The 14,549-nt window shown below is 46.5% G+C and overlaps 1 protein-coding gene across 1 annotated transcript; it reads right to left on the bottom strand.

Annotated features, from left to right (window-relative positions):
- Positions 1–6,779: 6,779 nt before the first annotated feature.
- Positions 6,780–14,000, bottom strand: LOC120842422. The gene is made up of 3 exons (XM_040213533.1): positions 12,845–14,000; positions 11,484–12,019; positions 6,780–6,815 (listed from the first exon to the last, which is right to left on the bottom strand). Exons 1-3 carry the CDS (start codon positions 13,998–14,000, stop codon positions 6,780–6,782), a joined length of 1,728 nt encoding a protein of 575 aa, XP_040069467.1.
- Between the last annotated feature and the right edge of the window lie 549 nt (positions 14,001–14,549).

Raw genomic sequence — 14,549 nt, 5'->3', positions numbered from 1 at the left:
GTCACAGGACACTCGATCGGTGTGATCCCTTGTACTTCTTTTTCTTTAATCAAATGATTGGGAGTGATTAAGGCGTTTTTCTTGTGGGCGACGATGTGACGAACAGCCCTTGCCCATACGTCGCTGGCAAAGACGTCACATCCGGTGTCATTTTGACGGCCCCCTTGCTGTCCTTGCAGCTGAGCGCGCACTTTGGCAGCACATATTTCGCACCACCGAGTTTGTCATTTTACGAGAACAACGAATAGGAATGGCCACCAGCATGGTGCAATAACGTATTGTGCAAGTTGTGTATATACTATATACAGGGTGTTTTTCAAAAATATTAGAATTAGATTTTGTTTTTGTCTTTTTTAGCCTTGGGGCTACGTTGTTCATCATGGCAACCACCGTAGAAGAGACACAATTAGATATTATTGAGCTAGTTACCTTAACAGTTTCGTTTAACTTTTCTTTCATTTTAATTTTCTGGAACATAACGTAGTTTCAGAATCGACGTGAAAAATCGATTTTTAAAAATTCGTAGTGGGCGCGCTACGGGGCAAGAAATGTCATCATCGTACACGGGTTCAAACTGAAACTAAGCGGGCAAAAAGCGCCCGTGACGTCAATCCCTTAGCTTTGCGCATGCGCCCCACTGCTCACGTCACCTTGCGATACGGACAGGGGGGTTGCGATGCCGGTGGGGGGGATCGACGTCACGGACACTCGTCGCTGACTTCATTTTCCGGTCCAATAATGTCGTACGGCTCCTTTAGCTATTTTAGGTGATAAAGTACGTACATTTCATCAGGAAATGTTGCGCGAACGCAGACGACGAGAGTTTTGGACGCGTGTTGGGCGGCTTGTGCGTGTATTACTGTCTCTAGGGGCCTTTCTCTTTATTTCATGATTCTTGTGCCGTTCATCTCTTTTAGCTCTGTTTTGCCTTTATCAAATTGCACGCTCGGCTTCACGAAATAATTCAGCAAAACCGTTCGCTCAAAAAAAAAAGAAGAAAAAACCTTTTTATTAAAACTGTAGTTGAAACTACATTTCTTTTTGCGGTATGCACGCGGCCGTGCTTCCAGATCGGCGGCTTCGATAATTGCATTAGGATAACGCTACGCATTCTGAGAACGTAGTTGCCGCTTGCCACATTTTTGTCGCGGAGGGACCAACGTAAACCGTTGCATGACGAAGCTGAAAACAAATTGCCTGCTATGTTTCTGAATAACCAGTTTTCCGTGCCCTCTCTCCCCCAAGCCGTGAATATGATCCTTTTATTTCCATTACAAGACCCTCCATTAAGTTTTTTCTTCGCTTTTCCTTTCAAGTCTGCCGACCATCATTGTTACGCTAACCGGCGAGACCCACTGATCAGAAGTTCTGACAAAAAAAAAAAAAAAAACACCTTGATAGTTGAGTCACTCAGTTCGGTCTTCTGACGCCATGTGCTTTCTTTTTTTTTTCGCGAGTTGGAGTTTGTTCCCACTAGTAAAAAAAAAATAAAGAGAGCGGACATGGAAGCTTTGTCAGATCTATAGCACGCACGTCAGATTCAACTAACGCCTGCCGCCCGTTTGGCTTTCTCACATCGGCTTGTTCACTTTCTCTGTTTTCTTGTAACCGTCTACGAAAGTTTGGCTTGTAGATGACCGAGTCCGACTTCCACGTCGTGACTCCCAGTTATAAGGGTTGTCGAGTTCTCCTTCCCCGCCCCCGTCGTGATTGCATCTCCTCGATAGCCGCACGCCACACACACACACACACCTGGAGATCGAGGTAAGCGAATTGTACACAGCTCATGACGAAGGAGGTGGAGCAAAGAAAAGTTAACACTAAACTCCCAGGACGAACCTTATTGCAAGGATTATATCATTTTCGATATTCTCCTCGTAACCTCAAGAGAGAGAAAACGCAATTTTATTTGCATATGTTCGTTAGCTGCTCAAACGTTTCGCACGACTTCGGCTGTCAGAGAAAGATGTGATATCTTTTGCTCCGTTTAACTTGTTTGTTTTGATGAAATAAAAAAATAACGGATCCTCACTGCAAGTATCATATATTGCACCGCTTAAAGGAGTAAATAACTCTCTTCTAGGATCTTAAATTTTGTTAGTGTAAGCTTTACCTTACTTGTCAAATTCTAGAACACTTGTATCGACAGTCTTTTGTTTGCGTTAGTTAAAGCTTTCATTGTTTGTTTGTTTTCCCCGGGGTACTTTGATTCGTTTAGATGAAGCGAACACGCGCTTTATGCATAATTTGGCAAAATTACCTTACTACATTAACACCTGTTGGAAAGGGCAGTGTGACAACGTTTGCTATCAAAATGAGAGAACCGTCGGAATCCTAAATTGACCACACGGCAGTCGTTCGAGCGGGTTTGTTCGACTTTTTATATTTGTTTGTGTGATTTTATAGCCTAAAACTAAAACTAAATAGCTCATATGATATATTCACTGCCTTCGTCGAATGGATTGCAGCAATGCCTTCGTCTGCGTTCGAGTTGCTGATTATTTGGGCTCTGTGTTCGTGGTACGCGCCTCAGTTCCTCGTCGACGCAGGCCCCAAGGCGGCTCGCCCCAGTAACTGTGAGTATAAATTGTGTCCATCAACAACCCAGGAAACCCAAACCCACCCCAGCCCGTTTCGATCTATAGATGAGCCTCGTACCGGCGTGCGGTCCTGTATCGATGGTCCTCCGTGATCACAACAAGCATCTTAAAGAATCTTTGTTAAAAAAAAGCCCGTGCGTCTACTTTCCCGCATGACTACCGGAAAGTCAATCACCGCAACTTACGGAGGCAACCCAGCGAATGGCGATGCCGAAACATATATGTTTAGACTCAAAAACGCAGTCTGAGTTGTGACACAAAGCAATGCAAGCGTGGCGTTTTGCATCGCTTAATGTCAGAACTCAGACTGCGTTTTTTGGTCTAAGCATATGTTTCGGCATCTTCATTCGCTGAGCTGCCTCCGTAAGTTGGGGTGATTGGTTCTCGGAGTGCTGTGCGGGAAAGTAGACGCACGGGATTTCTTTAGAGTGTGGTCACTGATCTTTTCACTCGTCTTGACCATTCTTGAAAATTACGTGAAATTTTATAGCACACAGTCCCTTATCAAATGCCTACATTACCATTGGCCATAAAAGACTGGAACGCACTACCTGGCATTATTGTCTCATTATATAACGCCATCGCTCAACTCCACCTTGATATATCTGCAGCTGTTGCAATGTACCGTCGCCATTTGAATAATCTTACACGTGTGTGTTTAGTATTTTTTGTTTGTTTGCTGGTTTTATTGTTTGTGTTGGTGCACCAAGGCGAAGACCGATGTGGCTGTTTTCGGGCACGCAAAATAAAAATTATTATTATTATTATTATTATTATTATTATTATTATTATTATTATTATTATTATTATTATCGCTTGGACATCGCTTGAGTCAGTGTGGGTAGAACTGCAAAGTGTCAATGGTGAACGCATTCTGCTTGGCGCATACTACTTGCCGCCCGACACCTCTCCTGATGAATTTAACCGATGTCTTCTTGCTATTGAAAGTACAACTAGTGCTCTAGATAATTTCAAATTTATTGTTCTTGGTGATTTCAATGTCCCCAATATAAGCTGGGAAACAGCTACAGCGTCTTCTAATAATTACTACCTTGCTCAGAAATCTACGTTCTTACTTAACTTTGCATCATTTACGAATCTAAAGCAACACAATTGTATTCCCAATTGCCAGGGAAACATGCTTGATTTGTGTTTTTCAGATTTAGATGATATACGTATAACTGAGTGTGCCTCAGGTTTAGTTCCACCTGACAGATATCACCCCCCTCTGGAGATCGTGGTAGCTCTTCGAGAGGGCATGAGGCGTTGTTTACAGAGTCATTCTAATGTGACTAGTCACAATTTTTCCGCTGGAGACTACGTTGGTTTATACAACCATTTTGCCGAATACGATTGGTCATCGATCATTCGATGCACTGACGTCGATGAACAGGTTCGTGAGTTGACACGCATCGTTCGAGAAGGGATGCACCAGTTTATCCCGTTACGGAGAACCGCAGGTTCTAGGTTTCCCTTTTGGTTCTCTCGTGAATTACGCAGATTAATGAATAAGAAGTTGCACGCTCATAAAAAATTTAAAAAGAACGGTCTCCCTGGATGGAAATCAGAATTTAGGCGTCTAAGGTCTTCATGCAGGGAAGTTATGAGGCGTGATCATCAGAGGTACGTTAATTCTGTTGAGCTACATTTAACTCAGAATCCCATGGAATTTTGGAAATACGTTCGGTCTCGATCAAAGGCAAAATGTGGGAGGGAGATCACATTGCTGAACTCACAGGGAAACTCGACCACAGATGTTTGCGAAATTTTTGCCCACCACTTCCAGTCCGTATTTAGGCATCAACCGAACTCTCCCATTAACGCCGCGCCAGCTGCCTCTAGTAATTCAACCTGTATTCCGTATTTTGATGAGGAGCTATTACATGTGTGTGTAAAGAAGATGAAGCCGTCTTTGTCTTCTGGCCATGACGGCATTCCGTCTGTCCTATTGAAGGCCTATAGTGCAATATTTATCCCTATTTTGGTACACATCTTTAACAACTGCGTAAAAACCGAAGTGTTTCCCGTCTTGTGGAAAACAGCACTTGTTGTACCCGTACATAAGTCCGGTTCAAGAACAAGCGTCTCAAACTACAGGCCTATATCTCTTCTTTGTACATTTTCAAAACTCTTCGAAACAGCTTTACACAAAATATTGTCGTTTAAGCTCAAACATTCTCTCATCCCTAGCCAACATGGTTTTATGGCGGGTCGCTCAACCACGACTAACCTCACTTGTTTCATGTCAACTGCTGCTCAGGTCGTTTCTAATAGAGGCCAACTTGGTGTAATCTACTTTGATCTAAGCAAAGCGTTTGATCTTGTAAATCACGACATGTTGCTGGCAAAGCTGTCAAGTCCACAGGTCGTTACTTTTATTGCTCAAAAGTTACTTGCGTGATAGACTGTGTTTTGTCAGCTCGAATGGTAATTCGTCTGCTGCTTATCAGGCTACGACGGGTGTACCTCAAGGTTCCGTTCTTGGCCCCCTTCTGTTTTCAGTTTTTGTGAATGATGTTTCGGCTGTGATCCGTCACTCTTCCTTTCTACAATATGCAGATGACATTAAGATATTTATAGAGGTACGAGACGAACGCGACTGTGTTCTGCTACAAAATGATGTATATATGCATTCGAAAACTGGTGCAATCAGAATGCCCTAAAACTAAATAGTTCGAAAACTAAAGTCATGTCCTACACTCGAAAGACACATAATATTACATTCTCTTATGACATTCAGTCAGTTCTTTTGACACGTGTGAATGAAATCAAAGACCTTGGAGTTCTATTTGATAGTACATTACGCTTTTCGAGTCATGTTGACCATATTGTGAGCTCAGCTTTACGTACGCTTGGTATCACGTGCCGCATTACTAAAGAGTTTAATAACCCTAGTACTTTTGTCACACTGTACAGTGCTTTATGTCGACCACACGTCGAGTATGCCTCTGTTGTATGGAATGGAATCTGCGCGACAACCTCGGCTAGAATCGAACGTGTTCAGAATAAGTTCTTATGTATCTACAGACATCGTTTCTCGTCGCGCAATGCGTCCACCTCAAACGATGATCCAGCAGTCCCAGTCCAACATAGCTTGGCATTGCCCACCCTGCGGCGTAGGAGAGAACATGCCGACATCCTATTTCTGTACAAACTTATTCATGGCATCACTGACTGCACATCATTGATATCAAATGTGCGTTTGAAAATTCCCGTAAAAACTACAAGGCAAAATGCATCCTTCTACAATGCTTCCGTAACTAATCTTCACGACCCCGTGTCGAGAATTGGGCACACCTACAATTCCTCTTTTACAGACTCTATTGATATATTTAACAATAACACACCGGAGTTCATCAGAGCGCTAAAGTTCCTCACCTAAATTTGGCTCCCATTTTTTTTTTTTTTTTTGCACCTGATTAAGTTTTTTAGAACCAATTTTTATACTCTCGCTTTCCTTTCCTTTCGCTATCGTGGTGGTATAGCCTAGCGAGTTTATGTGACATATGTGATCTTTTTTAAGTGTTTTATTGCTTACTGTTTGTTTGTTGTGTGTAGTGCTGTTCTTCATGTTTCCTGAGTGCACCTGTACTAAGACCGCAAGGTTGTTCCTGGGCACTTCAATAAAAACATTGATTGATTGATTATAAATAACGCTAACATATTTGCAGCTGCCACTACCCTCTTCCTCCATAACCCCCCCTATAAAGATTTTAGTGTTTTACCTCCGAATTCAGAAACCTCACTCAAACTGCACTCAAACTGAAGGGCCCCTCCACTTCCACGAGGAAGGCGCAAGGGCCGGCGCTGGCCAATCGCGATAACGGATCTGAATTCGGCGGTTAGCGTTTGTTCAAGTTTTGTTGATTGTTGTTTTGTATATGAGTATGTTCACCCCTCGTGCAATACCCTTTTGGGTCTGCAAGGAAAACAAATGGCGATGATCACTACTGCGAGATGCAAAAGACTCCACGGCGTGTCTCCCTTCAAAAGGTTCGCCACATAAGCCATTTTAACGAGGAACAAATAAAAAAAAAAAAAAAGAAGCACTGAAGTTCGCTTTGCAATATACCAACGAATTGTTTGTAAACAAATCAGTTGTAATAGCGCATGTGCAATTACAACTGATTACAGGGCGAGTACGCCCTTGTAATTACATGGGCGTGTACGCCCTTGCAATTACAAGGGCGAGTACGCCCGAAGCTCTAGTTCGACCTGTAAACGAATGTTGTTAACTTCGTAAATACCGCGTAAATTTTGATTTGTACTGTCAGACTGGGTGACTGAAGTCTGAAGTTATAACTTCACACAAGAGACACCTGGCCTTGCTTTTTCTATAATCCATTCACTCCTAAGGTCCATTCCATTCACTCCTTGTCGTGTTATTTGCTTTCGTTGTATGTGTGAATGTATATGTTGTATCCCACACCTACTTGGGCCTTCAATGGCTTGTAGTATCCTCTAAATAAAAGTCGGGATCACACTGCTCATACCATCACACAAAAGACAGTCTGCAGTGCGAAAACGATTTACCGCAATATCCCCGCTTCGAATGCCGCGTGCCAAGTTTTCTCCTTGAACAGATTGTCACGCGGCATTCGAAGCGCGGATGTCTCAGTGACTAGCGTTCGAATCTGGATGCAGACTGTCTTGACTCTTTTGTATAATGTCTAAGCAGTGTGACCCCGGCTTAAAGAAAAGCTGAAGCGGTATTGAATTCGATTAAAAACACTTGATTATTTTTAGTCCGCGTTCAAACATCACGATTATCAGAAAAAAGTAGGCTGTTCTATGCACGTCTCACTTGAAAAGACGCCTTTGAACTTTGAAGTTGCGTCGAAACCACGCCCTCCGCGGCAGCGGGAGAGGGGAGTAAAAGGAGAAGGGAAAACATATGACGTCACGAAAGGCCCCTCGCGCGTGTTCCTCGGCTCGCAGAGCCAGCGTCGTGTGTCGTCGATACTTGCTGCAAGTCATTGTAGCTGAGCTAGTTGGTGATTCATGCTTCTGAAAGATGCCAGCTGAACGTAGGAAGATACACAAAGAGAGAGAGAGAAAGTAAATAAAAGAGGACAAGTACACTGCTGGTCTAGCAACCATTTAGTTCAGTTCAAGTTCAAGTGTATTATGCTCAAAGACATCCGTCATATGTATTACATGAGGAGGGGGGTAAACAAGTCAACAAAGGGTTGCCAAAATATCCCAATAAACAGTGTTAGGCAAACAAGAACAAAAGGACGCAGGATACCTCAAATTAAAAAGAAAAAAAGGCTTTGCACTTGGAGTAGAAGGAAACACGGTTAGTATCGGTTACTACAAGGTCACTCAGCAAATGCCAGTCGTTGATGCGTAGCAAAAGTGGGGAAAATTTGTGCCGATTAGTGCGTGATTGTAAAGGTTCAATTTTGAAAGGATTATACCGAAGAGATATGTAGTAAGGAAAGTGGCAATAAGTGGATTTTAAATCAGAAAGGTTACAGTACAGGTTATAAAAGATGCCCAGCCGACACAGTTTTATACGTGTAGATAAAGCCGAAAGACTGGATTCATAATTGGGTTGGCACGCTCGTGAAGGGCGAGTCGTTCTGATGAATGAATCGGGCCGCTCTGTTATGTAAGCATTGTAGAGTGTTAATCAAGTAGGCGTGATGAGGGTTCCAGATCATGCTTCCGTTTTCTAACTATGAGCGAACAGGTGATTTATATGCTGTGAGTTAAAAGAGAATGCTTGATATAAATTTCTACGTTAATAATAATAATAATAATAAATATTTTATTGTCCCGTTTTCAACACAGTACATAGACCGGCCCGCAAGAGCATGGGTATGCTTGTCGGCGGGTCCTGGCGACCAACAGGTTGCTGACATAGCTATACCAAAGCATGCATTTTTTGCATGCAACTTAAAAAAAAAAAAAAAAAGAGTTTTCGCTGCTGTTTTTAGGATGGTCTCAATAAGCAAATTTCACGTTAAGTCTTCTGTCATAGCTATTCCACGGTATTTGTACGAGAACACATCCTACGCAGGACGAGTTTATTCAATATTTTGCATTATTTACAAAAGATAAACCTCTATTTCTTCCACACTGATTATTTTCGCATCTTGGAACTAATGGATGTGGAAGAAGAAGAGGTTTATCTTCAGTAAATGGTTGCTAGTCCAGCAGTGTGTTTGGTCAGAGCATCTTCTTACTGAAGAGGCAGGCGCCTCTGCGAATCTAAGGAGCTTACGCAATGCGGAGACGAAACGAGTTAAGGATTGCCAGTCGAATCGTTTTGCGAAAGATGCAATTAGAATCGCGCCGGGTCCTTTTTGACGTCATGGCTCGACCAACCAATGACGTTCGGCGGCGTGAAGCGGCTGCATTTATTTGTCTCGTTTAGTGTCGTTTTGAGGACAAATGGTGATGATGTTTAGATTCTCAAGGAAAAACTACGCCAAAAAGAAGCATTCACTTTTTTTTCTCTTTTTTCTTTTTTTTTCTTCTTTTTTTAAGTTTCAGTGTGCTGCAGTTAAAGCTACACGCTCGAGCTGTAGGAATTCAGCGGCGTAGACTTAGTAGACTTTCCATTTTCCCGGGGGGGGGGGGGGGCGTTATTTTTTGCCAGAACTGGAGATTGAAGCTAACGAAAACACGCTGGAATTCCATTTCTCATGTATTTTGTCAATAAAGGCAACGTGCGCGTTATTTTGTTTACATGCCGCTACTAGAAGCTCGTTACATGACGCGTAAACAGCGTCTCGGTAAGGATCATGGCCCGGGCCCGAAAGGGGGGGGGGGGGGGGGGGGGGGGGCACGAGCCCCGTTGCCTTTCCATGGTCTACGCCTATGTAGGAAGGAACACTGTAGTAGGGAGTATTCATTGGCGGCCATAGATGTGGGCGCAGCTGCCTGAGTGCGTGCGTGCGTGCGTGCTTAGGCGAGCTTCTGCAGTTCTTTCGCAACGTGCATTCCGCACCACCAAGACTGCCGGTCATAGCGGGTTATTAACCCTTTTAATGTGAGCTCTGTGGTGTAGACCGGCGAACGCGGCCGGAAGGCCGCAGAACAAGAACTGACACGAGGCAGGCACTGGACGCTGACTGATCTTTATGCCGATGGTTATGCTCTTATATACAATTGGTAATGCATGAGTTCAGCGTCCTCTATACACAACATATTTCCCCCCTTTAAACAAACAAAACCCCAGTAACTAGAACAAAACTTTCACCAATAATTACAGTTATTCACATAGCTCTGGAACCGTTGTAACAGATAATTCTAGTGTAAAACATAATCATTGTATTTTCCGGGCATTCTTCTTTGTCGCTGAGGCCTGCTGTACGACGGTGCCGTGGTCACCAACTCCTGTTGGCCGGAGATGTCCTGCGCTTCGACTTGCTCTGGAGCTGGCGCCGACTCTGCTGGTGTCGACAAGATTTCAGTCTCCTGAAGTGTAGCGTCTGGAAGTGTCTCAGCACCCCGTGCAGCTTCCGCTCCGTGCGTAGCGACGGTAGCGCTGTCGTCACCTGGCGATAATGTCTCTGGGGTTCTGGCAGTTGCGACGTCCCGTGGTGATGGTAGTTGTGATGCCCCCTCTTCAGTGGGCAAATCCAGGTCGCATAACTGGTCTCTTACCGCTCCACGTCGTTCCACAACTTTTTCTACCAAGTTCCGGGCACCTGGTGCTTCTCCTTTGGCCACTACTGTCAATTTGGCAGCGTTCCATTTCTTCCCATTGTCTAAAAGGAAAGAATTTTTTCCCACGCGTTTTTTTACTTCTATTGGCAAAGAAAACCTCTGCTGTCCTTTTGGTCCTCCCCACCTCTTTATTTTTACGAAGTCGCCGGGTTCAATGATGGAGTGCCTGGCACCCCGTCTTTCATCGGTGTATTTCTTTGTCCTCTGCTGTCGCTCTTTGACACGGCGTTGCAGTTCGGCGACGTGAGGCCGCGGTTCATCGAAAAACCCTCTCTCCGGTAGTCCCACGACGTCCAGTCTTGTTCGTGGCCGCCTTCCGTGTAGCAAAAACGCCGGAGACATGCCGGTGGTCGCATGGGGAGTTGCCCTGTAAATACTCAGGTATTCCAGAATCGCCTCCTTAAGTGGTCTCCGCTCCAGTGCCGCCACCTGAATATACTCTTTTAAGACACGGTTAAATCGTTCTATTTGACCGTTGCACTGCGGGTAGTACAGCGAGGCCACACAGTGTTCAATTCCTCTGTCCTGTAGGAACCCTTCAAACTGTGTCGACATAAATTGTCTGCCATTGTCAGTGACAACACTCTTTGGGTATCCTTCCCTCGCGAATAGCTCCAGTAACACTTTCGTCACCGACTGATAAGTTATTGACGACACAAAAAAAACCTCCGGCCACTTACTGTGATAATCAATCACAGTTACTGCAAATCTGCACTCTGGAGGGGCTCGTTCCATCGGGCCCACACTATCCATGCCCAGCTTTTCCCAGGGCTTTTCGGGCCATTGCACTGGTTGTAGAGGGGCCACCGCGGTCTTTGCAGACTTGTCTGATGCCTCGCACACAGCGCAGCTTCTAATGCAGTTTTCCACGTCTTCGTCCATCCCAGGCCACCAATACTGCTCCCGGAGTCGCTGCTTTGTCCTGACGATACCCGGATGCGATTCGTGGGGCATCATGATGAATCTGGACACCAATGTCGATGGAGGCACCACCCGCTCTGCACGAAACAGCACCCCCTCCAGAACAGAAAGCTCTTCTTGAATCCGCCAAAATGATAGTAGCTTTCCGGACAGACATTTCTTTTCTGGCCAACTAGATGCGACATACTGCATCACCTCCCGTAACACGCCGTCCTTCTCTGTCTCCACTTGCAATTGGTTCTTTGTTACCACGCTTGACACCACCGCAATGACGTCCTCTACTGGGTCGCACTCTGTGGACAGCAAGGGCAACCGGGAGAGTGCGTCAGCGACTACATTATCTTCTCCTTTCGTGTATTGTACAGTAAAATTGTACCTCATCAGCCTTGCACACCACCGCTCTATCCGAAGTGGCCGCCTTCCGGTGCCATTAGTAGAGAGCAATGTTACCAATGCCTGGTGGTCCGTTCGCAGCACAAATATTCTGCCCCACAAGTACACATGCCAGTGCTCGCAAGCCCACAGACATGCCAGGGCTTCTCGTTCTCCCGTAGAGTATTTGCGTTCCTGTGGCGTCAACGTCCTTGATGCAAATGCTATCGTACGCGTCTCACCGTCGATCACCTGTTGCAGTACCGCTCCCAGCCCATATGCCGATGCATCAGTTGTTACCTGTACAGGTAAGGACCGGTCAAACATGGATACCGCGCTGCACGACGCTAGTAGGTTCTTAGCCTTGCCGAAGCTTTCCTCAGCGTTCTGGTCCCAGATGAACTCCTGGCCCTTGCGAAGAAGGCGCCGCAGTGGCTCCACCACTTCTGCATAATGAGGGAGGAAGTGAGAGTAGTATCCCATGAGCCCAAGAAAAGAACGCAACCCCACCAAATCCGTTGGCGTCTGTGCATTGATAATCGCGTCCACTTTTGATTTGAGGGGTGCGAGACCCCTTGCGCTCACATGGTGACCCAAGAACGACAATTCCTCTACCCCGAAGACACATTTCGTGTTCAGTTGCAGGCCAGCGGCCGCTATTCGCTGCAAGACCTCGCGCAGACGACTGTTGTGTTCTTCCTTATTTTTGCCAAAGACAATAATATCGTCAATATACAATAGGACGCCCTTGCAACCTTTCAATATTTCTTCCATCATCCGCTGAAACGCGGCGGGCGCCGAAGCAAGGCCAAAACAGACTCTACGGAACTGAAACAGTCCCTCATGTGTGGCAAACGTTGTCAGTGCCCGGCTGTCTTCCGACAACTCGACCTGGTGATAGGCTGACGCCAGGTCCAGTTTAGAGAACCATGCTGCTCCGTTCAAAGCGTGCAAAAGCTCCTCCGTGTGCGGCAACGGGAAGCCGTCAACGACAATGGCCTTGTTTGGCTCCCGTAAATCTACGCAGAGTCGGATGCTCCCGTCTTTTTTTTTTACCACCACTATTGGAGACACCCACTCAGAAGCGTTTACCCGTTCGATAATGCTTTCACGCTCTAATCTTAACAACTCAGCAGAGACTTGTTCTCGCAACATCAACGGTTATCGCCTAGCTTTTGCTGATACTGGTTTGACGTTGGGGCGCAGTTTAACTTCGTGTACCACGTTTTTAGCAATTCCCAGTTTCCCCGCAAAGAGGAATGAAAACTCACTAAGTTCAGGAGGCAGAGGTTGTGGCCCCGCCGTTGTCTGTAGGCACGCCAGCGATGCGCCGTCGATATGCAGTCGTAGTTGTTGCACCGCATCCAGTCCCAGCAACGCCATGCCCCTTGACACCACATAGAAGCGAATGTTTGACGACACGCCTCCACGTGCCGCTTGAGCCACAAAACATCCCAAGACTGGAATTCTTTGCTGTGAAAAGTCCCGCAGAGTCACCGTTGCTGGAGCCAAGGCGAACCGTCTTGCAAATTTTTCTTGATAGATGTTTGCTGGCAAGATAGACACTGACGAGCCTGTGTCCACGACAAGCTGAATCACTTCGCCCTCGACGCAAACGTCGACTATCAGAGTGGTTCGCTCGTTCTGTGCGACTGTTAGGACACCCAACTCTTCGTTTCCGTCCGTGTCCTGAACCGCTTGCACCCGCGCTTGCCCGGTACTTCTACATACCGCTTGAAAATGTCCCACCTTGTGACACCTCGAACACCGCTTATCTCGCGCTCTGCATTCCCGTGCACTGGCTAGGTGTCCTGAAGCACCGCATCTGTAACACCTGCGGTCCGGAACTGTTGAAGAACCGCTGACTCCTGTTCCTGAACGATTTCTTGCCCTCTCGGCTTGCTGAACCATGGCAGCGTCACGCCCCTCCTCGTAGACACGGGCACCTTCCGCTGCCTGCTCGAACGTCTGTAGGATGTCCATGGCCTTGCCCAACGTAAGCTGTGAACCTTTCATGAGCAGCTTCTGTCTTAGCTCCACGCTCCGTACTCCGTCGACGACTTTATCCCGCAGCGCTGCCTCAAGATAGTCACCGAAGTCGCAAGTACTCGCGAGCTGTCGCAGGGCGCTGACGTACGCGCGTATCGGTTCTTCCTGAAGCTGTCGCCGCAACATGAATCGCCGTCGTTCGACAAGCACATTCAGAGTGTTCGTGAAATGTCGTTCCAACAACCGAAGTGCATCGGTGTAGTCGTCCGGCTCACCCCCTTTTGATGTGGTCTTCTCCGGCGTACTTCCGGTTGCAGCAGCAGTTATCGGTGGTGCAGCCGCAGGCTCTGGAACCAACGTGCGAAACACTCTTCGACCTTCCACCCCCAAACACTGTAGAAGTATCGCCTTTCGTTGTGCTGGCGGTTTCGCGTCCATTTCCGTCGCCTGCAGAAAGATCTCGAAGTCCTCTCGCCATTGCCGCCATGGCACTGCCGGGTCTCCCGGCGCCTACAAAAACGGGGCTAACGATGGCAGCCCGAACGTATTCATCTTTGCGTTAATGGGTAACGCCCCTCGCGTACTAGTTGCGAAGAACGGCTGTCATCTTGACTGCTGCCGAGGTCGTGCTTTTGTCGACTGCGCCAATGTGGTGTAGACCGGCGAACGCGGCCGGAAGGCCGCAGAACAAGAACTGACATGAGGCAGGCACTGGACGCTGACTGATCTTTATGCCGATGGTGATGCTCTTATATACAATTGGTAATGCATGAGTTCAGCGCCCTCTATACACAACAAGCTCGTTCTGAGCATACGCTCTAAACATGGTCCTCATATATGCGCCGCGACTGGCGCCCCATATGTGCAAGCACGTGCTGCGAGCGCGTAAACGTAGCTTTGGCAAACTTGCATATTGGCACGGGCTTGTCCGCACGTGCAGAGACGGGTGCGGCAGTCGCCCCGCTTGCAATCGACTCTATAGGAGGT

This window comes from Ixodes scapularis, unplaced genomic scaffold, assembly GCF_016920785.2.
Source record: "Ixodes scapularis isolate PalLabHiFi unplaced genomic scaffold, ASM1692078v2 PGA_scaffold4__175_contigs__length_147842914, whole genome shotgun sequence".
In the NCBI taxonomy this organism is placed as follows: domain Eukaryota; kingdom Metazoa; phylum Arthropoda; class Arachnida; order Ixodida; family Ixodidae; genus Ixodes; species Ixodes scapularis.
The sequence above is the reverse complement of the archived record's forward strand: the minus strand, read 5'-3'. Positions and strand labels throughout refer to the sequence as shown.

Bases quoted from the DNA above. Each gene is read 5' to 3' on its own strand.
- LOC120842422 (XM_040213533.1), bottom strand. From the start codon at position 14,000: ATGGACGCGAAACCGCCAGCACAACGAAAGGCGATACTTCTACAGTGT. The intron at 12,020-12,844 runs GTGAGTTTTCAT...CTCATTATGCAG, and splicing joins ACCTCTGCCTCCTGAACTTA to AAGTGGTGGAGCCACTGCGG. The intron at 6,816-11,483 runs GTAGAGGACGTC...ATTCGTTTACAG, and splicing joins TGTCCACAGAGTGCGACCCA to GTCGAACTAGAGCTTCGGGC.